The sequence below is a fragment of the Dromiciops gliroides genome, chromosome 1, assembly GCF_019393635.1.
Source record: "Dromiciops gliroides isolate mDroGli1 chromosome 1, mDroGli1.pri, whole genome shotgun sequence".
NCBI classification, from domain to species: Eukaryota; Metazoa; Chordata; class Mammalia; order Microbiotheria; family Microbiotheriidae; genus Dromiciops; species Dromiciops gliroides.
In genome coordinates, this window is record NC_057861.1 from 319,790,610 (window position 1) to 319,804,302 (window position 13,693).

Sequence of the window (13,693 nt, forward strand, 5' to 3'; positions counted from 1 at the left end):
ACTGGAGGGGGTTATCTTCCATAGGCCTACCAGGGACCTGTCTCCCAGCCAAGGGTTGGGGTCATATGTCATGGTGGTCTTCTTGCTTTCCTTTGCTAATTGTTTTTTTGTTTTTGTTTTTTTTGGTGGGGCAATGAGGGTTAAGTGACTTACCCAGGGTCACACAACTAGTAAGTGTCAAGTGTCTGAAGCCGGATTAGAACTCAGATACTCCTGAATCCAGGGCCAGTGCTTCATCCACTGCACCACGTAGCTGCCCCTCTTTGCTAATTTGTGTATAGAGTTGTGCAGGGGAATGGTGTGTGTGTGTATGTGTGTGTGTGTGTGTGTGTGTGTGTATGTGAGACTTTGGTGAATATGGGAAGGAAGAGGGTTTGTGTATATATATATATGTATGTATATACAAACACACTATATATTATATATATTATATATATATACACACACACATTTCATGTATACATGACTATACTTTCCTACATATACATGCATATGTGTATGATAATATTCATGAAGTGCTTAGCATAGTTCCTGGAACACAGTAGGCATAATATAAATGCTAGCTATTATTATTATTATCATCATCATGACTTTATTATTGATTATGTGATTGTGTATATGTATGGAGACTCAATGTACTATATTGTATAGTTCTATATAGAGGTGGCTATATACACTGTATGTTTGTTCTTGCTGTGGCTGGGGTGGGTGGTGTGGGTAGATAGATGGCAGGACAGGTGTGGGGTCTAGGATGAGGGGAATGAATCCTGACACTAGCATGGCCTCAGGAAAGTTCATGACTAAGGGCACTACAGAAGTGACTTACTAAGAAGTCCCTTATTGGTTTGAAAGTGTAAATTCATTTTCCCCAAGGGCTTCAACATTGTCTTTCAGGTAATAATTTCATACAGGGGGGTGTCTCTGTTTCTGTACTGATACACACACACATATATATATATCATGTAGAAAGGTGTATATATTATATGTACATATGCATGCCATACATATATAAAGATATATAATATATACATGTCATAAAATATATAACATCTAAAATATACAACATACACATACATGTGTGTCAGTATGTGTATATGCAGAATATGTGGGAAAGAACTCCCAGGATGGTTGTCTAGATTTCTGGGTTCTAATCCCAGTTCTGACACTGTGTGGTCTCTTAGTTTCAGTTTCCTCTTCTGTGGAATGGGCACAAATGATCAGTTCCCTATTTGCTTCTAGAATCCAATGATAGAAAAGTTTTAAAATTCTTTGAAATGTTAAACAAAGAATATAAAGTCAAGGTATTATTATTATTTTTATTCGATTGAAGAGTATAATGTGTGAAGGCCAGAAATTTACTACTATTACTACTACTACTGAATTAAGAGGAGTATGATGTGTGAGGGACAGGAAATAATTCTTCCTCATTATCAGTCAGGCCTTATTTGAATATATTGACCAATCTGGCCAACCACGCATTTAATAGAGTAGGATGTGGTGGAGCCTTTGAGGCTTTATGTGTTACAAAGATCATATAGGAGCTGGATGCCTATGAGAAAATGTTAAGCCAGTGAATTTAGAACCTTCTGTGGGTTCGACCCTACAGCAGGCATTGGGGATACATGAGAAAGGTGAATTGACTCTGCCTTCTGGGAGCTTGCAGAGTATTTGGAGAGATACGACCAATAAATATGAGAGAATTATAAACTACAGAATTCAGAAGAGGGAGAATGGAGTCTGGAGACCAGAGGACATGGACTTTGAAGAGATCTTGGAGATCATTTTTGTCCAGCCCCCTGACTTCATGGTTGAGGAAAGTGAAATGGTAAAATGACTTGCCTCTAACCACACAGATAGTGAGTGGCAGAGCCGGGATTTGAAACGATGTCATAGGATTAAAAGATCACAGAGCTATAGCCAGGAGGGACCTCAAAGACTATCTGGTCCAACCCTCTGGTTTTAAAGATGAGGAAACTAAGACTCAAGAAGGTCAATTGACTTGCCCAAGGTCACATTGGCAGTACCCATCAGAGATGGGATTTGAACCCAGGTCAAATGAGTTAATATAGGTAAAGCACTTTGAAAACCCTTAAAGTATTATAGTATAAAATGCTAGCTAGCTCAGTCTAGGTAAGTCCTCTGACTCCCTAGGCAGCATTCTTTCTGTGGTGCCACGATTCTTACATCAATCTTTCTGCTTTATCATCTCATCAGGGAAGGCTTCAAAGAGGAAGTGGGGATTGAGCTGGCCCTTGATGGATAGGTAGGATTTCTAGAGGAGAAGGGTGAAGTGAGCCTTGAATGTAGGAGGATGACAGAAGCAAGGCATGAAAAAAAGCAAAGAGCTTGGTATATATGTGTAGGACAATAAGGAGACTGACCTGCTTAGAGTAAAGGATTACTGTGGGGAAGTAGCATGAGAAAAGATTGGATAAGTAAGGTGAGGACAAATGATGGTAGACGTCCAAGGGCTGGCTTGACACCTCAGATATGATGTGCTAAGCAATGACTGTTCTGGAGATTGAGAGGCCCCTTCTAGCATTAGTTCCTTATGATCTCATGCCTGAGTCTGAATAGGCTTGGGGACCCTGGGGCCCGTTCTTCTTGGGTGGGAGGGGAAGGAGGGTGGCAGACATCCCCCAAGGCACTGACCTGTGCTTTGGCAACAGCTAGAGGCAGCAGATGTGGGTGAGATCTTCAAGATCCGTGTGGGCCACACGGGCGAAGGCTTCGGGTCTGGCTGGTTCGTGGACACGGTGGAGCTGAGGCGGCTGGTGCTTCAGGAGGTGGAAGTCACCCCGGAGGAGGAAGCCCGAAAAAAGAAGGAGCAGGACAAACTGAGGCAGCTGCTGAGGAAGGAGAGGCAAAAGGCCAAGGAGCAGAGGAAGAAGAAAAAGAAGAGCAGCAACGTGGAGTCTGAGGAAGAAGAGTCCTCCTCGGAGGAGGAATCTTCAGAGGAGTCGGAAGAGGAGACCGAGATCGAGGATGAAGAGGAAGAATTTGGGCCGGGCATGCAGGAAGTAGTTGATGTCTACAAGTTTCAAGCCAATCGATGGCTAGCCACGGATGAGGAGGATAAAGAGCTTGTCATGGAGCTGGCGCCGTCTGGAAGATCGGGTCCTGAGCGTAAGCCTGAGACAGGGTTGAATAACCTCCCCGGAGCTGATCAGACACCTATTTGTGACACCACCTTATGTGGAGGCAGAATTGGCAGTCACCCAGAGGTGTCACAAATATCTCCCCCACCCAGGTGGCCCAGTGCCTGCAATCCCACCATTAGCGATTTGGTCTTTGGGATCAAGCATTTTTCACTTTTTGCAGTCCTCTTTTTAAACTACAAGATACCCTTGGAAAGGGGGAAAATTATTGCTAGCATTCTAGTGTGAATGAGTTTATGAGATCAGATTTTCCCCCCCAAAATGGACTCAGGGTAACATGAATCCATTGGGTGGCTAGGGATGGGAGGTGGGGTTGGGGAGGGGGTTAAAGGAGGTAGTCAAGAGACAGGAAAGCACTGAGAGAATAGGAAATCATTTAGAAATAGGAAGTGGGAGATGCCAAAGACAAACTTCACTGGCTAAATCTCTCAGTACCCATGGACTTTTTGGAAAGAGTAGGAATTGAGAGGGGGGAGGTAGAGCTGGGGCTAAGATACAGTTTAGGGAAGCCAATTTTGGCACTGGTCTTAGAGGCATGTACAATTGACCTTTGAAAACCCAGCATGCTGACAGCCATTTGTTTTCCTTGGAACTGGGCTTGATTTCTGGGGATTGGGATCAAGTCTTGGTTTCCTAAATCCTGACTTCTTTTGTGTCCACAGCCAATACCTATGAGGTCCAGGTGATCACAGGGAAGATGCCCAAAGGTGGCACTGATGCCAACGTCTACCTGAATATCTATGGTGAAGAGTATGGGGATACTGGGGAACGAGCTTTAAGAAAATCAGATAAATCAAATAAGTTTGAACAAGGACAGGTAATAACAGCAATAACAATTTATTTATATGCACTTTACACAGATTAACTGTAACAAATTCAAACAGGGATTTAAAGTTTACCATGCATAGACCTTAGGGGCCATTGAGTCTAACCCCCTCATTTTACAAATGGGGAAACCGAGGCACAGAAGGATTAAGTGATTTGTCCAACTAGTAAGTGAATGAATGGGGGGGAACATATTAATTCATGCATATTATAAGCAAACTATTGTACCAGTGGAATGGATTGGAATCAGGGATGATGACACGAGAATGGCAGGAAAGTACAGAATCTTCTGTCTAAGCTCTAAATCTGTCTTTGCATTTCTTTTGGGGTCATGAAGCAGCCAGCTTCATGTCACTGTTGTGACAATTAAATGACTCAATGCATGTCAAGTGTTGGTAAATAAGGCGTTGGACTAAGACTCAAGAGGACACTACAGCAGACTTACTAGTTAGATAACCTTGGGCAAGTCACTTAACCCCTCTGTACCTTTGTTGTTGTTCAGTCATTTCAGTCATGACCAACTTTTTGTGTCCCCATTTGGAGTTTCCTTGGCAAAGTTACTGGAGTGGTTTGTCATTTCCTCCTCCAGCTCATTTTACAGAGGAGGAAACTGAAACAACTAGGGTTAAGTGACTTGCCTAGGGTCACGCAGCTAGTAAGTGTCTGAGGCCAGATTTGAACTCAGAAAGATGAGTCTTCCTGTACTCTATCCATTGCACCACCTAGCTGCCATGCCTTAGTTTCCTCATTTGTAAAATGAGGACATTGGACTCAGTGGCCCTTCTAGTTCTAGACCTCTTGCCTCCAGGATCAAGTATAAATGCAAATACTTGGCATTTAAAACCCTTCGAAATCTGGCTACTGGCCTTCTTGCTTGTTCTTAAGAATCCTCGGTTTCCCTCAAGATTCACTTCAAGTATCCCCTTCTACATGAGGTCTTCCTCAATCCCTCCAGCTGTTAGTGTTAATGACCAATCATCTTGTATTTGTTTTGTATGTACAGCTGATACTCATTTGTGGGTTCCGTATTGGAATTTGCGTACGCACTCAAATTTATTTGTAACCCCCAAATCAATACTCAGGGCACTTTCACAGCTATTCGCAGACATGTGCAGAGAGTTTTCATCACCCATGTTCATGTTCCCAGGAGAGGTCAAACAAGGAGATGATGCTCTGCCTGCTTGTTTCAACTTTCATACTGTAAATGAGTGTCCTTTACAGGCCATCTCTAGTGCTACATTTTTCACATTTTTGTGCTTTTTTGTTGGTGATTTCACTGTTTAAAATGGCCCCCAAGCACAGTGCTGAAGTGCTAGCTGGTGTTCCTAAGCACAAGAAGACTGTGATGTGTCTTATGGAGCAAATATGGGTGTTAGATAAGCTTCATTCATGCATGAATTGTAGTGCTGTTGACTGTGAGTTCTATGTTAATGAATCAACAATACACTACATCCAGAAAAAGGAAGAGGAAATTCACTAATCTGGAAAGTGCTAAATTAAATGTTGTGATCATAGGCTTGCAAGAACTTAACCCTGTATTTCCCCTGACAACGATGGTTTGGTATTCACCAATTCATTGTTCACAATGATTTTATCAATCATTTTTGTTGTTGTTCAGTCATTTCAGTCATGTCTGACTCTTCACGGCACCATTCTGGGGTTTTCTTGGCAAAGACACTGGAGTAGTTTCCCATTTCCTTCTCCAGCTCATTTTACAGATGAGGAAACTGAGGCCAATGGGGTTAAGTGACTTGGCCAGGGTCACACAGCTAGTAAATGTCTGAGGCCAGATTTGAATGCAGGAAGATGAGTCTTCCTGACTTCAGATCTAGCACTCTAACCATTGTGCCATCTAGCTGCCACATGTATCTATGTAAGTACCTGTTATCACCTCCCTTAGAATGTAAGTTCCCTGAGAACAGGAACTGTTTTTACTTTTGCTTTTTTTATGTCCAACACCTAACATGATGCCTGATGTGCAGTAAATATTTAATAAATGTTTGATGATTGGTTTCCTTGTTTGCCATTGACTCTATGTTCCTGCAGGATAGAAAGCTTAGGGTTTTTGTCTTTTTGTCATACCTGCATTGTACATGGCAACTATACATTTGTTTTTGATTATGATCATTTCTTTTGGACCAAACCTGTGGTTCCCCATTGATGTATGGAATTCCCAGTGAGGAATCTCCCTCTATGCAGATCAGCAACTTCTCTATGACCCATAGTCTTAGAGCATTGTCTGGATCACTGAGAGTTGTAACTTTCTCAGCATCACACAAGTGGATATGTGTCAGAGACAAGACTAGAACCCAGGTTTTCTTTACTCTGAGGCTAAGTCTCTATCCACTATAACCCAGCTACTTCCCTGAGGATCATCATATACAACATATATATATATATATATTTTAATGCCTCCATTTATAAACCATTTTAGGGTTTGCTAAACACTTTATATGTTATCTGATCCTTGCAACATTTCTAGGCGATGGGCATTGTTGTTATTCCCGATTTACAGGTATAGGAACTGAGGCTCAAGTTAAATGACTTGCCTAGGATCACTTAGCCGGTGGCTGACACAGGATTGTAATTGATCCATGTCCTGCTTTTTTCTTATTATGTCATGTCAAATATATACATACATGCATATATAACATATGTATACCCATTTAAGCCTTTCTCTCTCCTCCATCCTCTTCCATGATCAATGGGAGTGAGAAGACATAGAATTTCATGATATGCTAAAAATGCTGAGTAGCCATACCAAATAGCTGATTGGCTGACTGAATGTTTTCTGTTCCAGCTTGCTGCATTTAGTGTTCCAAAAAATTGTAGTCTTGAGCTTTCTCTAGAAAATCTAGAAATAGGCTAGGGTTGCTGGACTTGCTCCTTTCTGAATGTTGCATCCTTACCCTCCACAGACAGACACTTTTATCATCAGTGCCATTGACTTGGGACCCCTGAAGAAGATTAGGATTCGTCATGATAACTCTGGCAATGCCTCTGGCTGGTTCCTTGATCGAGTGGACATCACTGACCAAAATAATGAAACCACGTGAGTGGCTAGGGGTGAGAGTGGCAGACTCACAACTGAATGGCCAAGGGAGAGGCAAATGTTGTCCTATGTATACATTGCATTTTCTTTTCTCATGCTTTAGATGCTCGCCCCCATACCTTTCCCTACCCCATCACTCCTTCACTCAGTGCTGCCCTTGAGCATATTCAGGATAGATGCCAACCTGCATTCTGTGATTCTAAGGGCACAGGTGAAGGAACCCTGTACTCCCAGAGTATGAACTCTGCAACAAAAACTGTCCTAAGACTGCCTTCAGGTCCAGTGGAAGGCTGGTCTGGTCTATACGAAGAAGGGTGTCTCAGAATTTGGGAGGTACAGTGTCACAGAAGATGCCAGATCACAATTTTTTGGATGGGAACAACTTTGATTCCTTAGGTATTAATGCTGGCTACTTTCTCCTCCTTTCACTTCTGTGCCTCACTCCTTACCAAGGCTAACCTCTCTATTTGTTCAGGTGATCCTATTCCATCTTGTCTCCTCCAACAGACTGCTCCCTCTCAGTCTCTCACTCTCTATTGGCTCATTTCCTATTTCCAACAAACATATCTATGTATCCCCTAGCTTGAAAGAACTTTCACTTCATGCTAACTATTGTCCTTTATTTGCACTTTGTAGGACTATATAAAAATGGCACTGCAATAGGTGCCCCTACTTTCTCTCCTCTCAACACCTTACAATCTGGCTTCTGAATTATCATTCCATTGAAACTGCTCTCTCCAGAGTTACTAATGATCTCTTAGTTGCCAAATCCAATGGCCTTCTCTCAGTCCTCATTCTCTGACCTCTTTGCAACTTTTGACAGTGTTGATCACTCTCTCATCTTTGATGCTCCTTTCCCTCTAGGTTTTCAGGACACTGCACTCTCTTGGTTCTCCTCCTACTTATATAACCTCCCCTTCTCTGCCTCCTTTGCTGGATCCTCCTCCAGAACACTCCCTCTAACTATGTGTCCCTCAGGGTTCTGTCCTGGACCCTTTCTCTCCTCCCTCTATATGACTTCACTTGGTGATCTCATCAGTTCCCATGAATTTAATTACCACCTCTATGCTGACAGTTCTCAAATTTACCTTTCCTTCCTCAACTTTTCTGCTGACCTCCAGTCTTGCAACTCCAATCTGCTTTTCAGGAATCTTGAACAGGATGTCCAGTAGACATTTGAAAATCAATATATCCAAAACAACTCTCTTTATCACCCCCCAACCTAAATCCTTCCAGTCCTTCAGGATTGATATATAGTACCTAGCTTCCGAATCATCATAATAAAAGTGTTATTATATGATACATAATATTATGAATATACAACATATATTCTTAGATAAATATGTGATGTATAGAATATATTGCATAGATGATACATAATATATCCTGTTACTATTATAATTTCACCACACCAATGTGGTATGGCAAAAAGAGCACTGAATTTGGAGTTGGAATCTCCTCCTTCCTACTTTCTGACCTTGGGCAAATCACTTCTCTTACTGTGGGCCTGAGTTTCCTCCACTAGAAAATGAAGGCATTGTGATGATTAAAAATATGAAAGACATAGTTTCTGGGCAATCTAATCATTTTATTAATAAGGCCAGGGGGTATCAGTAGAATGAGGTCTTTGGCCATCTCTCTCAGACCCAAAACCCTTAATAGCAGTGAGGTCAAAGATTATATGGCCTTCGAGGAGGAGGTATTCCTGAGGGATACCTAATCACCTCTGATTGGCCAACTTAATTTGTAGGTAGGCTATATTAAAATGAAGAACTGGGGGCAGCTAGGTGGCGCAGTGGATAAAGCACTGGCCCTGGATTTAGGAGGACTTGAGTTCAAATCTGGTCTCAGACACTTGACGCTTACTAGCCGTGTGACCCTGGGCAAGTCACTTAACCCCCATTGCCCAGCAAACAAACAAACAAAAAATGAAGAACTGATAGCAGACCTCCCCCCCCCCACCCCTGAACCTAGGGCTAATTATTAATCTTTACCCCAGACAAAATTTTTTATTGTCCTAACAAGAATTTAGAAGGTTCATTCTTATTTTATCAAGATTCCTAAAAGTTTATGGCCATGACCAGGGCCAAGGAGAGTTGTCTTTATTTTATCAAGAAGGACTTTGAAATGGGGGAAGTCAGGATTATATCCCCAAGATATTAATTACAAAAATGATTTCTCAAAGCATAGACTAAATGGTCTATCCCTTCTAGATGTAAGATCTTTTCTAGCTCTGATCACATTCTGTGATCTAATGATTCCACAAGCAAGGGTCTTTCCCCTCCTAACCTTTAGTTACCCATTAAATTTTCCAGCCCCCACACTGAGGCGCCTCACTGGAATCTCTATCTTCTCTCCTTCCAACTGCCCCAGCTTTTTTCTACTTCATATCCCAAATTGCAAGCACTTTAATCTGGTAACTAGTAATAAATCACATTTATGTAGTATTTTACAACATTCAAAGCCCATTCATACCCTGTATATAATTTGTTCCTGACTATAGCTATAGAAATAGCACAAGTATTATAACCCTTATTTGATATATAGGGGGAAAAGGCTCCGAAAAATACAATGCTAATAACAATTAGCATTTTTATAGTACTCTAAGATCTGAGAAGCATTTTACAAATATTATCTCATTTTATCTTCACAATAACCTTAGATGATAAGTGCTATTACAATTTTATTTATAATAATATTATTATTTTACAGATGAAGAAATTGAGGCAAGGCAGAGGTGAAGTGACTTGTCCAGGCTCACAAAGTGTGTGAGACCAGATTTAAACTCAGGGCTTCTTGACTCCAGACTGAGTGCTCCACCCACTAAACTACCTAGCTGCCAAGAAATGACTTATTTAACATTGTTAGGACTAAAATTCAAGAATACCTCAAAGGACCAAGCTGTGTCACTTGACATGGTGCATTTTCTTATTCATGAGGCAAAGAAAATAGATATAGTAGGATGAAATTTTTTATTTTAAAGTAAAATTACACGGTTTTTGGATCACTTGATGTGCCTAGTCCTTCTGGGACTAAGGTTACCCAACTAGATAGATTTTAGCAGGGCCAGAATGTAAACCTAGGTTTAAGACTTTAAGTCCAATGTTCTTATCAACCTACTAGTAACCTATTCTAAAACACTTGTGGGAAAAGGTAGAGTAGAGCCCCCTAAAACCTTCATTTCCTCCCAAGTAGTTCTGGCAACTTCTAGAGAAAATGCAACTGTCTTTGTGGACCTTGCTGGGGATCATGTCAGGCCAGGTAGGAGATGGGATGCTTCAAACACTGCTCCTATCAGTTGACATTGACAATGGCCCCCTCACTGTCTTCCAGAGACTGTCACAGAGTTTGAGGTGCCAGTCGACCATGCCTCACTTGTCTCCTTTTAGGTACTACTTCCCATGCCAGCGTTGGCTGGCAGTCGATGAAGACGATGGGCAGCTCTCCAGGGAGCTGATCCCAGTGGATGAGTCATATATCTTGAAGGACGAGGAGAATGAAGAGGAAGAGGGCCAGGAAGGAGGAACTGAAGACCCTGGGCTTGCCAACCTGGCCCTGGATATGAAAGGTTCCCCTTGACCTAGTACTGATTCATTCCTTCCCATCAACAATTGAGACTCCTAAAATCCTCACGCTGTATCCCTTCCCCATTCTGCTTCTTACCACCATGATTCAATCTTACATTCCCCCTTTCACCCTGCACACCTCTGTTCCAATTAGGCCTGTCTGGCATCCTCACTGGGTTGCATGTGCTATGCTCACTCCTGCCTCCAGATCTGTGCCTCCTACCTGGAGTACCCACTGTTGCTTGTCCTTGAAAATCCAGCTCAAGTTGCCACCACCTACCCCAAACCTCCAGCCTCTATTGGATTCTCTCCCTTCTGCCTACCCACAGAATTTATTACTTATGCTACACATTTGGAATTTAATCATACACAGTCCTACTTTGGTCTCTAATTATTTCAATTCAATTACATTCAAAGTGCACTTATTAAGTGCTTACTGTGTGCAAGGCACTCTTCTATCAATTAATCAACAAGTACTTATTAATGCCTACTCTGCACCAGGCACTGTGCAGGGCAGGGGAGAGACAGGTACAAAGAATGAAATAATCCCGACTCACAGGAAGTTCATATTCTAATGGGGGGAAGAGTACAAGAACATAAAAAAAAGTAACAAAAATATAAAGTTAATAAATACATCCCTATATTTGTATATGTACATATATATGCGTGTACACACAAAGTAATTAAATACAAGGTAGTTTGGGAGGGAGGGCACTCGCATTGATTGGGAGGAGGGGAGTGTCAGCAGATCAGGAGAGGCTTCACACAAAAGATGAACAGCATCTTTAAAAAGAAGAGGGATTCTGTGAGGTGGAAATAAGGAAGGAGCGCATTCTAAGCATAGAGAACAGTACAAAGATATGGGAACAGGAGTGTTGGGAATAAGGGAGAGAGAGAGAGAGAGAGAGAGAGAGAGAGAGAGAGAGAGAGAGAGAGAGAGAGAGAGAGAGAGAGAGAGAGAGAGAGAGAGAGAAGGCCAATTTTGGTTGGATGGTGCAGTGCAGGAAGGTATGTAAGGACCAATAAAGCTGGAAAGAGATTTGAGCCAAGTTATGACGGGCTTCAAAAACCAATCATAGAACTTTCAATTTTATTCTAGAGGCAATAAGAAGCCACTGGGGTTAGTTGAGTAGGATGTCAGGTGGTTGAGATTTGTGCTTAATGAGAGAAGTGTGTGAGATGGACTGGAGTGGGGAGAGACTTGGAACAGAGAGACCAAGGAGGAGATGGCTGCAATATTCTGGGTGAGAAGTGTTAAGAACCTAAACTAAGATTGTATTCCAGAGAGGTTGTGAAGGTTGGACATTTGAATGGGTAACTAAAATCCCCCCAACTTTTTCTTTAAGGAAAAGGAAAATGAATACAGTTTACAGTTGGCAGCAATTAGAAACATTTACCTAGAGATCAAAGAAACTTGACTTCTCTGTACCCAGTGGCTTGGCATCATGGGAATGGCCCAGGTCTGCTGGTTAAGGGTGTCCTAACACCAGACAGGGGGACAGAGTGCCTTATCATCTCCAAGTGTGACTGCTTCAATCTCCCAACAGTATTTATTGGATACTTACTGTGTGGTCCCAAGAAAAAGGGAAGGACCCAGTTCCTGCCTTCGAGAAGTTTTTAGGCTAAGGGAGAAAGAAAGGACTAGCACATGGGAGAAATCCATAGTTGGGAGACAAGAGGAATTTATAAAAAAACATTCATAGCTAGTCAAGATGCAGTGTGATGATGCAGGTTGAGGATAGGCCTTGGAATCATAAAGGCTTGGGTCTAAGTCCTGCCTCTGACACATTACTGCTTGTGTGACCATAGACAAGACATTTAAGCTTTTAGTGCCCACAGGCAACTCTCTAAGACTCTTAAATTACTGAGGTGTTGGCCTGCATTGATGGAGGGAGTTTCTATACCAAGAGTTCCCTATACCAGTGCATGAAGGAAATCACAAGTCTACCACCCCCTCAACTGGGAAAGCTAATTCTAGTTGTTCAGAGGTAGAATACTTAAGGTTTTCAGGAAGGATTGGAGTGGCTGTTCTAGGTAAGGTACAACAGGGAAGACTTTCTAGAAGAGGTTATATTGAACTGAATGTTGCTTCCAGGAAGGATCATGGTTTATCAGGAAAGAGGGACAGAAATTCCACAGGTTGGCAGACGAAGTGGGACTATCCATGGAGGGTATACCCAGTGACCCATGGAAGAGACCCAATTTCTCTGGTGGCAGCTGGTAGCTGAACTAAACCCATAGCCTATCCCCTTAACCAATTCCTTTTCCCCCTCCCCCATAACCCTCCATGAGACCATGCAGAATATCACCAGTTCCTGAGAGCACCACCCTGGCAGCTCTTCCTATTGGCCATGGAATCATGGAGATTTGCCTGGCCTGTGGATCTAAGGTTACTTGACTGTGTCAGTGACCCACGGGCCACAGTCCAGACCTGTCTTTTTCTCTCACCATGCCTGAGACTGAGAACAGCTCACACTGCTCACACCTCCACACCCCTCACCCGGCAGATAAATCAACCATGTATTCAGTGACCGTGAAGACTGGTGACAAGAAAAGAGCAGGCACAGATGCCAATGTCTTCATCACTCTTTTTGGCACAGATGATGATACAGGTAAAAACCCTGGGTGTGCGAGTGAGACTTGATTTGTTTAGATAACTATGTTCCTAGCAACTGGATTGAGTTGTAAGACCTATCTGTATCTTCTGCTATAAGGGACCATATTGGGAGTCATCTGGTCCATCCCTCTGCCTCTAGACAATACTGCATTCAAACCATCTCCTCAAAGAAGGGTGCCTCCTTTTTTGTAAAAACTCTATGATGTAATTGCACATGTATAACATATCTGATTGCTTATCATCTTAGGGAGTAGGGAGAGGAGGGAGGGATAAAAATATTTATTAAGAAAAATTGTATGACATTTCCTTGTTTAAACACCCTGGAGTTTGTGGTCCTAATCTATACCTACACTTATGGAACTTAAAAAAGAGTTCCCAAAAGAATCACACAGACCAGTAATGCATAAAACAATATATTTTTATAGCCTGTCCTATCACACATAAGAGGTGGTTCACAGCCTGAGTGATGGCAAGA

The 13,693-nt window shown here is 42.2% G+C and overlaps 1 protein-coding gene across 3 annotated transcripts in view; it reads left to right on the top strand.

Annotated features, from left to right (window-relative positions):
• Positions 1 to 13,693, top strand: part of LOXHD1 (lipoxygenase homology PLAT domains 1) — a 277,309-nt gene that overhangs the window by 146,456 nt on the left and 117,160 nt on the right. For 2 of the 3 annotated variants that reach the window (XM_043977280.1, XM_043977281.1), the window contains exons 19-23: positions 2,670 to 3,126; positions 3,821 to 3,975; positions 6,902 to 7,035; positions 10,425 to 10,603; positions 13,109 to 13,213. In XM_043977280.1, the coding sequence (XP_043833215.1) occupies positions 2,670 to 3,126; positions 3,821 to 3,975; positions 6,902 to 7,035; positions 10,425 to 10,603; positions 13,109 to 13,213 (1,030 nt within the window). The remainder of the gene's footprint in view (positions 1 to 2,669; positions 3,127 to 3,820; positions 3,976 to 6,901; positions 7,036 to 10,424; positions 10,604 to 13,108; positions 13,214 to 13,693) is intronic. The other variant, XM_043977283.1, reaches the window with a different exon arrangement.